Raw genomic sequence first — 11,595 nt, 5'->3', positions numbered from 1 at the left:
GCAGCTTTCCCGCCCCGCGCTGCCACTGACTGACCTTTGGTTTACGCACAGAAAGAGAGAGAGAGAGAGCAGAGAGAGAGAAAAATACGTCATCTCGTTCCACACACACACACACACACACACACATACATATCTTAGTCCTAAAATAGCTCGGACTGATCATGTCGAGCAAATGGAGCAAATTGATCATGCACAACGTCAGACTCTCTCTCTCGCTCTCAACTCTCTCGTGTGTGTGTGTGTGAGTGAGAGAGCTCGAGTTTTTCCTGTTCACGAGTTGCCCGCAAAGTTGAGCGAAGACCGTCGTGCCCGGTGATTGCCAAGTCGATTACGGCCTGCCCTCGTTGACAGAGTGCTGACGACCAGCACGGAGGACGATATTATACACGGAGACACGTGCACCCGACTTGCAGCTTTGTCTCTTGTCAACGCTCTTCTTTTGGTTTTGTGCGCCGACGTCTGGCTCGCCAGCTCGTCAGCACTTGGACGACTGCTTGCTCGTTCCAACCTCGCCCTTTCGAGAGCTGGATCAACGCCCCTGCCTCACACACTCAAGCTCCACCATGGCTCTCATCACCTCGGACGCCTATTTCAAACTGCTGGCACACGCCTGCAAGTATCCTTTTGATACCTGCCTGGGTCTGCTCGTGGGCCAGCGCGGTGCCGACGGCTCGGTCACGGTGCAAGACGTTGTGCCCGTTCTTCATTCCCAGCACCAGCTGGCCATGGTCATGCACGCTGCTCTGGCACAGGTACACTTTGTTCACCTCTTGATCAGTTGTCCGCCTGGCTTGCGCCTCCATTGCCCCTCCTTACCGTTGGCTCTTTATTGCCGTTGCCCCAACGTCAGGTCGACATGCACTATCAAGACTCGCCCGTCTCGCTGGTGGGCCTGTATCAGGTTCACGACCGTGTTGATGCCAAGCTTCAGTGCGTTGTCGCCGGCTCATTCCATCCACCCGTGCACAAACCTCCCCACATCAAAACCAAAAGTCATCGGCTCCTGGCGTGGGGGGTGCAGAGATACTCGCGCGTGCCAAATTGGTGCTGAGACCGGTCGCCCAGTTCATCTCAAGCCTGCCCACACGCTCACCGGTTCATCTGCCTTGATCATCAACAGGATGGATGCCGTGGCTCGCAAAATTGCCGCACGTCTACGCCAGCACAACCCCCATGCCGTGGCCCTTGTGGTACGGCTCGCCTTTGCCCACTCCCCGCCTCTCATTACTTGAGAGGGCTCGGCTTGTGCTTTGTTGAATATTTGAGCTTTCGCCGCTCATTGAACCCGGCATGTGGTCATGCGTCTATTCTGGTGCGTCTCCAGTTTGATAGCCAAAACCTGCAGCGCACCAGTGAACCAGCCGCCGCTCTCTTCACGCCGCAGGAGAAGGATGAGTGGATGCACATGTACGCACTTGCGCCCAAGCCCTGGTGCCGGTTGTTGCACCGCATTTGCCAGGTACAATGGACTCATCCCTATGAACCTTGCACCCATCACCAGGTCTCAAACACCCCTGCAGTTCACCGACAGCGACGAAGGATCTCGAGGCCAGGTTAGATGACACGCTCGAGAGCTAGCTTTTGCGATCCGTGCAGCCGCTCACCATCAAGCTGACCATGACTTTGATCGACCTTTGTGTGACCCAACACTTGAATGTGCTTAGCGTCTCAGCAAGATGCTCGAGTCGCGCAGCTACGAGCAGATCCACGACTTTGAAGAGTTTTTGGCAGACGGCACGAGTGACTATTTGAATGCGCGCTTTGCGTAAGCTGGACCGACAATGGCAACCTGGGTAACATAGTCTCCCGTCCGTGCCTGGCTAGCCTGTTGGCACTGTTTAAAAACTTAAATACAAAGGAATTGCACTTGAAAACACGACCACACCGGTGTTTGTGATCATGACGAGACGACGGGATACTGAGCTGGGCCGAGGCCATGTGCTAGAGTCACGCTCGATTGATGGCCGTGTGGCCTGACTGGACTACAGGGCACGCCGCAGGCGTCGCACACAAAGCCAAGGGCTAAAACACAGGGCCTCAGCCGCCCCCACACGCTGGCAGGCGCAAGCGAGTGGGTGACCAAAAGTTATCAGATCAAAAAGCAGAGACACAAAGGCATGGTGGCCAGCCAAAAGGGGGCCGTCAGATGGGAAGAAAAGACAAGGAAACCTTAAACACAGAAACTTGACACAACGCCCAGTGCAGAGAGCAGCGGATCAAGCCTAGATGCTTGTCCTGAGTGGTAACGCCAAGCAAGCGATAAGACAGCCAAAACATTCAAAAAAAAAAAAAAAAGGAGGGGAGAGAACACGGAAGCAAACAAAAACAGGCCGCTCGCGACGCGAAAGGCTTAATCCAGAGGACAACCCCAACGACTCTACTGTGCCGCAATCGGGGCAGCTCCTGACGGGGCGGTGAGCGTGGTGTCGGTGTTTTCCGGCTTTGACGGAGCATCAAAGCCGGCGCCACCCAACAATTGATCCATTACAAAAGAAAACGCCACAAAGGTGGCGCAGCCAAAGAGCGCCGGGGTAGGACCAGCACGCAGGCCCATGATGCCACCCGTGAAACAGGCCGCGCCTGCCGTGTTGACCGAGTCGTGTTTGGCCCGATGCTGTCCAGATGAAGGGAGCATGGAAGGGAGCATGGAAGGGAGCATGGAAGGGAGCATGGAAAGGCACAAGGAAAAGCAGGCGCCCAGGCAATTTGTGTGAGAATTGTGGTGCACCGTCGTCGGGCGTCAAGCAGAAGGCTGCGCACCACATAGCGGCACCTTTTGATCACGTACCGATTCGATCAAACATTCCGAGCCGGCAAACATAAAACCGATAAAGGCAAAGGATTTACCATAAGACCAAGCGCGAGAGCCAAGCTGTCGGCCCATGGACCTGCAATAGGGGCAAGGCAGAGAGACGTGAGTACATGTGCTTGCACGACAAGGCCATCGGGTGTGCGCACCCATCGACGAACCTGATGGTTTCGCGGGTGGTCATGTTGGAGCGCTCCTCGAAAGAGGGCTGGCCCGGCACCTGCATGCCAGGCACACTGTAGGGCATAGAGACATCCATGGAAGCGAAGAAGACACCCATACCCGCACCAAGCACACCACCACCGACAAAGGACATGGCAGCTTTCATGCCGCAGCTCTCGAGGACGGCCTTGATGGTCTCCTCCGTTGGGTTGACCATGGTGCTGTAGTCCATGGCGGCGGTGCCTCTCTTCTGCAGCAAGCCGTTTGACTCAGATGGGGCTCAGTCAACAAAACAACGTAGGAACCACTTGGGGCTGCTCCGGACCAAGGCAACGACCGAACAACGCTTTCGATGCTCTGAACGTCGTCGCAGCAAAGCGGGTGCGCCGTCGCGATGAAAATCAGCGCAACGCAGGTGCACGCGGCTCGACCATTTCCGAGAGTCATTGTCAGACGCTCTCTAATGTTACATCATCTGACAATCGGTCCGCCAGCGCCGTGTCGCACTATGTTACACATTTACTTCCAAGGCAGTAAGGCAGTGAGACCGCGGATTTCAGCAATCGCAACGCGAATCCGTTTGGGACGGGTTTTCCCTCTGTGACCCATTCACTGACTGGTCGTCACACCCACACAAACACCGTAATCAATAGGGACAAAGGTGACTGAGGCATGGCTTGCACGTACTTGCCCTTTTGTTTGTGTTTCTCTTCTCTCCTTTCTCTTCTCTCTCCCTTCTCTTGCTTTGTTTGCTTTGTGTGTGTGTGTGTCTCTCTCTCTCTCTCTCTCTCTCTCTCTCTCTCTCTCTCTCTCTCTCTCTCTCTCTCTCTCTCTTCTCTTCTCTTCTCTCTCTCTCTCTCTCTCTCTCTCTCTCTGTGTCTTGCTTCGCTTAGCTCGCGGGGTATGCTTATTTCCCAAGACGACCATCGTTAAACGGCTGATCGACAGGTGCGTTTGGTGCTCCCTCTCCTGTCTCTCCTGTGCAGGCCTCGGGGACATGACGATAAAGGACAACTCAAGGAAGATCGCTGCGCTCGATCCACACCGCCAACCTTTACTCAGGGTTGACCTAGAAACGACAACTTACGACACGCCTTTCTCCGCTGCTGCCCCTACACATCGCAGCAAAATACCCAAGCCCACTAGCAACATGTCGGACAAAGCCAAGCGCGATGCCGCTCAGCGCGATGCGGATGCCGCTACTGAGGCCAAGCGCGCTGCCAAGGAGGAGGAAGAGGTTGAGGAGGAGGTCGAGGATGACGATGAGGGCGAGGATGATGGTGATGACTACGATGAGGAGGAGGATGAGGACTTTGATGAGGATGCCGAAGACGACGACGGCGAAGACGATGACGGCGAGGGCGAGGATGATGACGAGGAGGACGACGGTGGCGACGATGACGAGGAGGAGGGCGACGAAGACGAGGAGGAGGAAGATTAAGCAGATTCCAATGACCTAGCGCTGCTTGCTTATAATTGGCCTGGTGCCTGCGCCCTGCCCTGCCTGGGCCACTCACCAACGGGCTCTTGTTCCTTCCCCCTTGAACCTTTTCTTCTTGAGGATCCGTTTCGCTGATTTCCCGAGTGATAATGATTGAAAAAATATGAGCTTACGCCGGAACGTGAGTGCCGTCGTTGGCAACGCTCAAGAGGGACGCCCCTTGCTTGACGGCTCTGGCTGACGGCGCGATGTGCATGAACGTGACCCCCCCCCCCCCCCCCAAAAAAAAAAAAAAAAGAAAAAAATTTAACGAGTACTGGTCTCGATCCATCTCAGCAATCCTGTCTGCAACTCCCCTGCCCAGCCGATCGATCTCCCACGCGTGCGCGCGCACGCTGTGTGTCCTGGTTCTTTGATCACACACACACACACACACACACACACACACACGAATCTGTGGTTCAGTGGCTCTGGGCTCTTATGACGAAAGACGGAGACGAGATAGATATGGCCGCAACAGCAGTTGCCAACGCCTTGACGTCACAGTGTAGCAAACACCACACTTCCACATGTGATTTTAATTTTTTATTTTTTTTTCACTTTTTTTTTTTTATTTTGATCAAAAATTTCGAAAAGCGCGCGCACCTTGGTCGCTGTCGATCGCGCGCCTCGTGACCTCTTCTTGAGGTGAGGGACAAACAAGGTTTCCTGGCCGACAGGCTGGTCATGAGCCAGCCGCTGTCTGGCCTCGATAGCTCCTACGTTGCCTTTGCAGACGATCCAGACGAGCCTGAATGTGTGTCCAACATTCGCACCTTTCCCATCTCCATGGACATCAGCAATGGCATCAATGGGGGAGAGGAGGGCATGCCCCTTCTCAACAGCTCCACCGGCAGCACGCAAATGATCGACAATGAAGACTTTGAGCTTTTGCAAATCCGTTACGAGGAAGCCGCCATCTTCCTCACCGAGGGCGACAACAACATCAAGTTTGAATTTCATCCCAAAAACCTCCTCCAGCTCCGTGCCTACAACCGCGTGCACCATTGGGGCTACAACGCCCTCGACCTTATCGCAGGCCTCGCCATCCTGGGTCTCGCCATGTTTGAACGGCCCTCCCTGAGCCACCCCTTTGGTATCCTTCAGCTTGTACCTCACGAAATCATCGAGCTGTTCTGCCTCATTGCCCTTGCCATTCGCATCATTCTCATGTGTGACTGGCTGGGCTGGCGCAACGCGCTCAAGCAACCTCGCACCCTTATTCGCACGCTTATTCTCGTCGGCCTATTCGCCGAGAGTCTTGTTGTCCTCTTTCGAAACAAGGATCATTTTCGTGTGCTTCGCCTCCTCCGACCGTACTTTCTGATTGACAACCCATGGATGGCCAACGTGCGCCGGGTCTCCCGGCAGATCGTGCAATCCATGCCCCCCATCATCGACATGCTCTTTCTCTTGCTTTTCTTCATGAGCATGATGGCCATCATGGGATATTATCTCTTCTCCAGCAACGATCAGGACGATGGCTTCTCCACCCTCTCTGCTGCTTTTGTCTCGCTCTTTATCCTTGTCACAACGGCCAACTATCCCGACGTTCAAATGCCCGCCCTGTCCTCGAATCGCTGGTATTTCGTCTTCTTCCTCGTGTACCTCATCATTGGACTCTACTGTCTCCTCAACATTCTCCTCGCCGTCGTCTATGACGAATTCCGCTCGCAAGAACGCATCAAGTTCCAAAAACTCTATTTGCACCGTCGTGCTGCCATTCGCCACGTATGTCTCAGACCCCGGTCACGCTCTGCCTGCGCCATCCCACACGCACATTTTGCTGTCTTGTCACCGGCTTGCTCATGCATGCGAGGCCTGTCAACCCTCTGCGCCAACGACCTCAAACGCAGGCTTACCGCCTCCTCAAGGATGATCGCTACGGGGGTATACCCCTCGATAGCTTCCGAGGCTTGATGAAGCACCGCAAGCGCCGCTTTACCCCGTTGCAAGTCAAGCTCATGTTCCTGGCCCTTAACCAGAGCGAGAGTGGTGCCATCAACCTTCGGGTTTGTAATCACTTACACCTGCGTTGGAAACGGTCCCTCGTCTTGCGCCCAGCACCCACACCAATCCTGCTACCCCGTTTCCGCTGCGCTGTAGGAGCTATACAACTTTTATATGTACGAGACCTTGGTCTGGAAGCAGATCAAGAACGATGACGAGCATCATGGGTTTTTCAGGTCCGCCCCACGCGCCTTACACTGCACCGCTTCGTCTCACCCGCGGCCTCGCGCATTCCTTCCTCATGCGACCCCTTTTCGATTCTGCCAGTCGCTACAACCCAATGACCTTTCGCCAGATTCGCAGTCGTATCCGTGATGCAGTTCAGCATCCCATCTTCAACTATGGCATGGGCTTTATCATCCTCCTGAACACGTAGGTGCCGAATCGTCACGCAATTAGGCCCTTACCGAAGCAAGCCTCGCAAGTGCTTCAAGTGCTCCACGTAACCTGCGCCTGCGACTCAATTGCTGGTGGTGTCGTGTACCAGGTGCTTGGTCTTCTATTACGCCGGCATTGTCTCCGCAGAAGATGCGCGGCAATCCAGGTACCCCGAAACACAGACTATTGATACCATCTTCTTGGTCGTCTTCTGGCTGGAAATTGTCATCAAGTTTGTCGGCTTGGGGCCCTGGGATTACCTCCGTGATAACTGGAACCGGCTCGACCTTTTGGTGACTACCTTGAGCACCATTGGATTGCTCTTGCCCAATTCAACCAACATCTTCCTCTCGCTGCGTCAAATTCGTATGCTGCGCCTTTTCAAGGTCAAAAGGCGTTTTCGCGAAGTGAGTGACCCGGCCTACTGTCACAAACCGAGCAAAGCACTCGCTTTCCGCTAGGCTTGACCTGACCTCAATGGTCTGCCGTGCACATAGGTTCTTGGCACCGTCTTCTCCCTTGTCCCCATGCTTTCAAGCTATATTGTAGTCTTGGTTTTGGTTTACTATTCGTTTGCCATCATGGGCATTGCTCTGTTTGCCGGACGCGTCTACCCGGCAAGTCTCAAGCGGCTGACACTCACGCGCCTCCCTTCCACTGCACATCTACCGAGCCCTATCGGTCAACCGACTTGCTAAGCTCCTTTCTGTCATGCTCTTCTGAATTAGGGTTGTTGTGGTGACTACTACTCCAATGCCACCGCGGTGGACCGCTACTACCTGAACAACTTTGATGATATCTTCAACGCCTACGTGACTCTATTTGAGCTGATGATTGTCAATAATTGGTGTGTAGTTGTTTTTTCTTCGTCTTTCTCTCTCTCTCTCTTTCTCTCTCTGTCTCCCTCATCTTTCGTAAACTTGCTTGCGCAGGTTTGTGATCATGAACGGCTTTGTAGCAGTGACCAACACGTGGGCCCATGCATACTTTATGCTCTTCTACATACTCACGGTGGTACGTCCCATCCGTTCTCAAGCCAAGTATGGCGTTGGATGCGATGCAACGAATCCTCACACACCTTGACGCCCTGCTTATTCGCTTGCCTACTCTGATTGCGTGCTTCCCTCATCCAACGTAGAACGTGGTGTTGAATGTGGTGGTGGCGTTTATTCTCGAATCATTTGCCTCTCAAACAAATTTTCAACGTTCTCTTGAAGATGGCACGGCAGAGGGTTGGTTGCTCGTTGAAGTGCATTCAAATTATGTTGTCTGTTTGTCTGTTTGCCTGTTTGTCTGTTTGTCTGTGTCCACGGGAGCCTCATAAAGTGACGGATGCATTGGTCTCGGCTTGCAACTTGCACAGCTCGAGCTGATTCAAATGTGGCCACTTTAGGAGATGATGGAGTCCTCGAGGTGGTGCAAGTGCGGCTTTCACGCTCAGATATGGATGACGAAAGTGAACCGTTTGGAGGTGACGATTTTATACGGGCTGATGAAGAGGAAGTGGTCTTCCAGGGCTTGCGGCACCACAACATGTATGATTGCCAGCTCCTCATCTTTCACGATGAAATCAAGACCTGGTGTCATGAAGACGAAGTCATGCGGTCAAGGTGAGATGCTTGATCGTTACTTTTCAGCGTTTCAGCTGAGTTCTGCCTACAAAAGGGTTTCCATTTGCCGGCCGGGTGGTTTGTCTCCTATCTCCGAGCTCACTCTGTCGCCTTTGTTTGGTCGTTGTCAGCTTGGAACCCTTGATAGCGAATCGTGGTCGTCACATCCAGACCCTATCCGATTCGTTCAAGCGTGAACGCCGTTTGGGTCGCTACAGTCCGCTCTTTAGCAATAGCAACAAAACGGTCATGTTCACCACCATGATGGGAGAAGCCATTCATCGCCTTCCTTGGGTGCTGCCCTCCTTCGAGACACAACGCTTGCACGAGACTCTGGATCAGACAGACTTTCGCGTACTCCGACAGGCCGGTAGCAAGTGGCCCCGCCCATCCATTTTAGCCGCTGCTGCCCCGCTCCTCCACCAAGGCTCAGTCCCATCTTCGCCGACCCCACCTACACGCCAAACGCCAACCCGGGGCAATGCATCTCTAACGCCCGACACTTCGTCCGAAGTCAGCGCGAGCTCCGCGCCGCCACGCCGCTCACGTCTTCATACCCGATCGGAAGGAGCTGTAACCGGGCCCTTTGCCACACATCAGCTGGCAACAATGGCTGTTGAGCCTGGTGAAGATGGCCTCCGACAGCGATCTCGAACACAGGCATCTTCCGATGTGCCTTTACGCCGCCTGGACGGCTCCGCCCCTCTCTCTGAGCAAAGTCTCATGGACATAATTCTACAGCTACGACGCTTGCCGGACATGGATCGCCGCTCGATTTTGTTGGCACTGCAAGCGGACCACGATCCCATTGACATGGTTCGAAATCAACCCGCAAGCCTTGATAACGAGTCTCAAGAGGATGACCTCGATTCCTCCACTGCATAATGATTGAGTTGCATGTCTGTTTATAACATGCTGAGCTGCAGAGCAGCCCCTGTACTTTGGAAAGCGAGTGCTTTCATTTTTATTAATTTCTCTTCTTTGTTTTGTCGTCGGAAGAGATCAATTGAGGTAGTAGGACGGCATTTGAGGAAAACGGTCGTTTGAAGGAAAAGGTCCAAGTGCGAGCTTTGATGAGACCTTGGCGAAGCTTCTTGGATTGGTGGTGCAATCTAGTCTTACTGCATCAAGAGTTCGAATGGGTTCTTCGGCGCCGCGCCGCTGGCGTTTGCTCCGGCCTTTTTCTTCTTCTTCTTGTTACTCTGGCTAAAAAATTTGGCGATAGAACCAACCAAAGAGGCAGAGGCAAATATCAAATGGAGCCCAATGCAAGCATGGCTCAAAAAAAGTCTAGACGTACCCGCTGGAAGCAGCAGCAGCAGCAGCCTCCGTCACGAGGCCCTCCTTGTGCGTCAGATTGAGCAGACACCACAACGGCAGGGACGCGCCACGAAAATCCCGACAGCTAACCAAGTTCGTAGCACATACAATGAATCAAATCAGGGTTGTGAGAAAAAGGCCCCCCTACCACCACGACCCAGCAGGTTGGCCACGTGTTCCACAAAGCACGCCATGACCTTCAACAGGCGGGCATGAACGAAGCACCTACCGATTGCCCAGGTTGCTACCCCCAAGGAAGGGCTCATCAAAAAGAATTTCCGCCATGCCCTTCCACAGCCCAACGACGGTACCGCGGTGTCCAAACGGAACCGCGCCGTACGACCGTGCATTCACCACACGATCACCAAGGCGGAAATCAGACTACCATCAAGGCATCCCGAGGCAGCAACAGTCACGTGAGGTTTGGGCACGCGATTGATCTCGCGTTTGATGCTCCTTTTTTTTTTTTTGGTTTTTGTTTTTGTTTTTTTGTTGCCAACATGCGGCATGACCGTAAAAGGCGCACCTTCTTGTCAACACGTCCATAAGCGATGGGCAGCAGGGCAGCCGAGAGCGCCAGGTTATCCACTGTGACCGCCCGACCTGATGATTGCTGAGCAAAGAAACGCAGAAAAGTGACATAAAAGTGTGAGCTATTCTTGTCCGTACCCCACACACGTGCATAGCCATGGAGTGCGGGGTGCACAGAATACCCAAAGACGGCCCACTTACTTGTTGCACGGCCTGCGCTCGCTCTTCGAGTGCAACGATCGAGGTGGTGGGCAAGGCCCGGCTAGTTGATGGTGCTAGCGGCAGCTTGGACGACGGCTGCTCAGCAATCCAGCGGAGAATCTCAATGAGGCGTGCAAGGGGCTTGTCATGGTTCATGAACAAGCGATACACGTTGTAGGTGTCCTCCTTGGGCGACGCTTCCACCGCCTCCAATAAGTCACCGCATCGCTCCTTGAAAGCGCGAAAAAGCGCGACCGCTTCTTCGGAAAACTCCCACACCATCTGCCCTTCCCGGCGCGGATCAGCCGACTGACGACAATACTCGGGTACAGACATGCGGCGACGCGCGTATTTCAGACCCAATCCCAGGCATACCACGTTATCCCCATCAACGGCCACCATGATGGCGCCCGCCAACCGAGACAACACTAGCGAACTGATACCCACATCACGCGCCACATCGTGCGCCTTGATCCAGCGTGCGCGACGATGTGCTTGCTCGCTGGCTGCCTTTTCTAAGTGCTGCAAGGCACGACTCTCCCTGTCAATCAGGACTTTGACGCTGACGCTCTTGAGCTCACCGCTGCCGGACTTGCGCTGGTCCACAATGCTAGCCACGTAACCGTATTGTGCCTCACCCAGCATGATCACGCGCTGGGTCCGACCCCATCGAGAATCAACTTTGCCGGCTTCGGCGGCTGAATCCACAGCCATGCCCTCGACGAAGCGTGGATCGGCCCGAGGTGTCGCGCGGGGAATAACGTGAACAGGCACACGCACTGGCTCCTCTGCAAAGACGTGAGTCACGCGGCCGGCGCTGTTCTCCTGTACACCAATCACCGGCGACACCTCGAGCAGCATCTCCACCTCTCCCACGTCAATGCCCTTTTTGGTCAAGAAATGACGCTGTACCTCACCAACTTGCTCGCTCCATGGACGATCTGCCGGGCCCTTGTTGATATGACCTCGCTTGGTGATGCGCCATGCACCCTCTACGTCGATGGCTGCCTCAACCCGGGCCATGCCGGGGTATGGATAGCCAATCATCTGTGTAGTTCCCAGCAACACGCGGGCTAACTGCGCGCGGCGGGCTT

The 11,595-nt window shown here is 54.3% G+C and overlaps 4 protein-coding genes across 4 annotated transcripts; 3 read left to right on the top strand and 1 right to left on the bottom strand.

Annotated features, from left to right (window-relative positions):
- Nucleotides 1-563: 563 nt before the first annotated feature.
- Nucleotides 564-1,769, top strand: MONBRDRAFT_22408 (uncharacterized protein; the record flags this gene model as incomplete). Its single annotated transcript, XM_001742756.1, has 6 exons — nt 564-752; nt 851-930; nt 1,121-1,190; nt 1,325-1,407; nt 1,460-1,553; nt 1,665-1,769. The coding sequence occupies 6 exons, from the start codon at nt 564-566 to the stop codon at nt 1,767-1,769; spliced, it is 621 nt and encodes a 206-aa protein (XP_001742808.1).
- A 608-nt stretch (nt 1,770-2,377) lies between these two features.
- Nucleotides 2,378-3,188, bottom strand: MONBRDRAFT_30975 (uncharacterized protein; the record flags this gene model as incomplete). The annotated part of the gene is made up of 3 exons (XM_001742310.1): nt 2,378-2,614; nt 2,789-2,888; nt 2,971-3,188. 3 exons carry the CDS (start codon nt 3,186-3,188, stop codon nt 2,378-2,380), a joined length of 555 nt encoding a protein of 184 aa, XP_001742362.1.
- A 455-nt stretch (nt 3,189-3,643) lies between these two features.
- On the top strand, nt 3,644-4,412 carry MONBRDRAFT_22406 (uncharacterized protein; the record flags this gene model as incomplete). The annotated part of the gene is made up of 2 exons (XM_001742755.1): nt 3,644-3,872; nt 3,958-4,412. The coding sequence occupies 2 exons, from the start codon at nt 3,644-3,646 to the stop codon at nt 4,410-4,412; spliced, it is 684 nt and encodes a 227-aa protein (XP_001742807.1).
- Nucleotides 4,413-5,315: 903 nt separating this feature from the next.
- On the top strand, nt 5,316-8,163 carry MONBRDRAFT_13744 (uncharacterized protein; the record flags this gene model as incomplete). The annotated part of the gene is made up of 9 exons (XM_001742754.1): nt 5,316-6,182; nt 6,308-6,463; nt 6,558-6,628; nt 6,729-6,833; nt 6,949-7,246; nt 7,337-7,447; nt 7,568-7,686; nt 7,772-7,850; nt 7,978-8,163. 9 exons carry the CDS (start codon nt 5,316-5,318, stop codon nt 8,161-8,163), a joined length of 1,992 nt encoding a protein of 663 aa, XP_001742806.1.
- Between the last annotated feature and the right edge of the window lie 3,432 nt (nt 8,164-11,595).

Source organism: Monosiga brevicollis, genomic scaffold, assembly GCF_000002865.3.
Source record: "Monosiga brevicollis MX1 MONBRscaffold_2 genomic scaffold, whole genome shotgun sequence".
Classification (NCBI taxonomy): Eukaryota; class Choanoflagellata; order Craspedida; family Salpingoecidae; genus Monosiga; species Monosiga brevicollis.
This window is presented reverse-complemented; position numbering and strand designations above follow the sequence as displayed.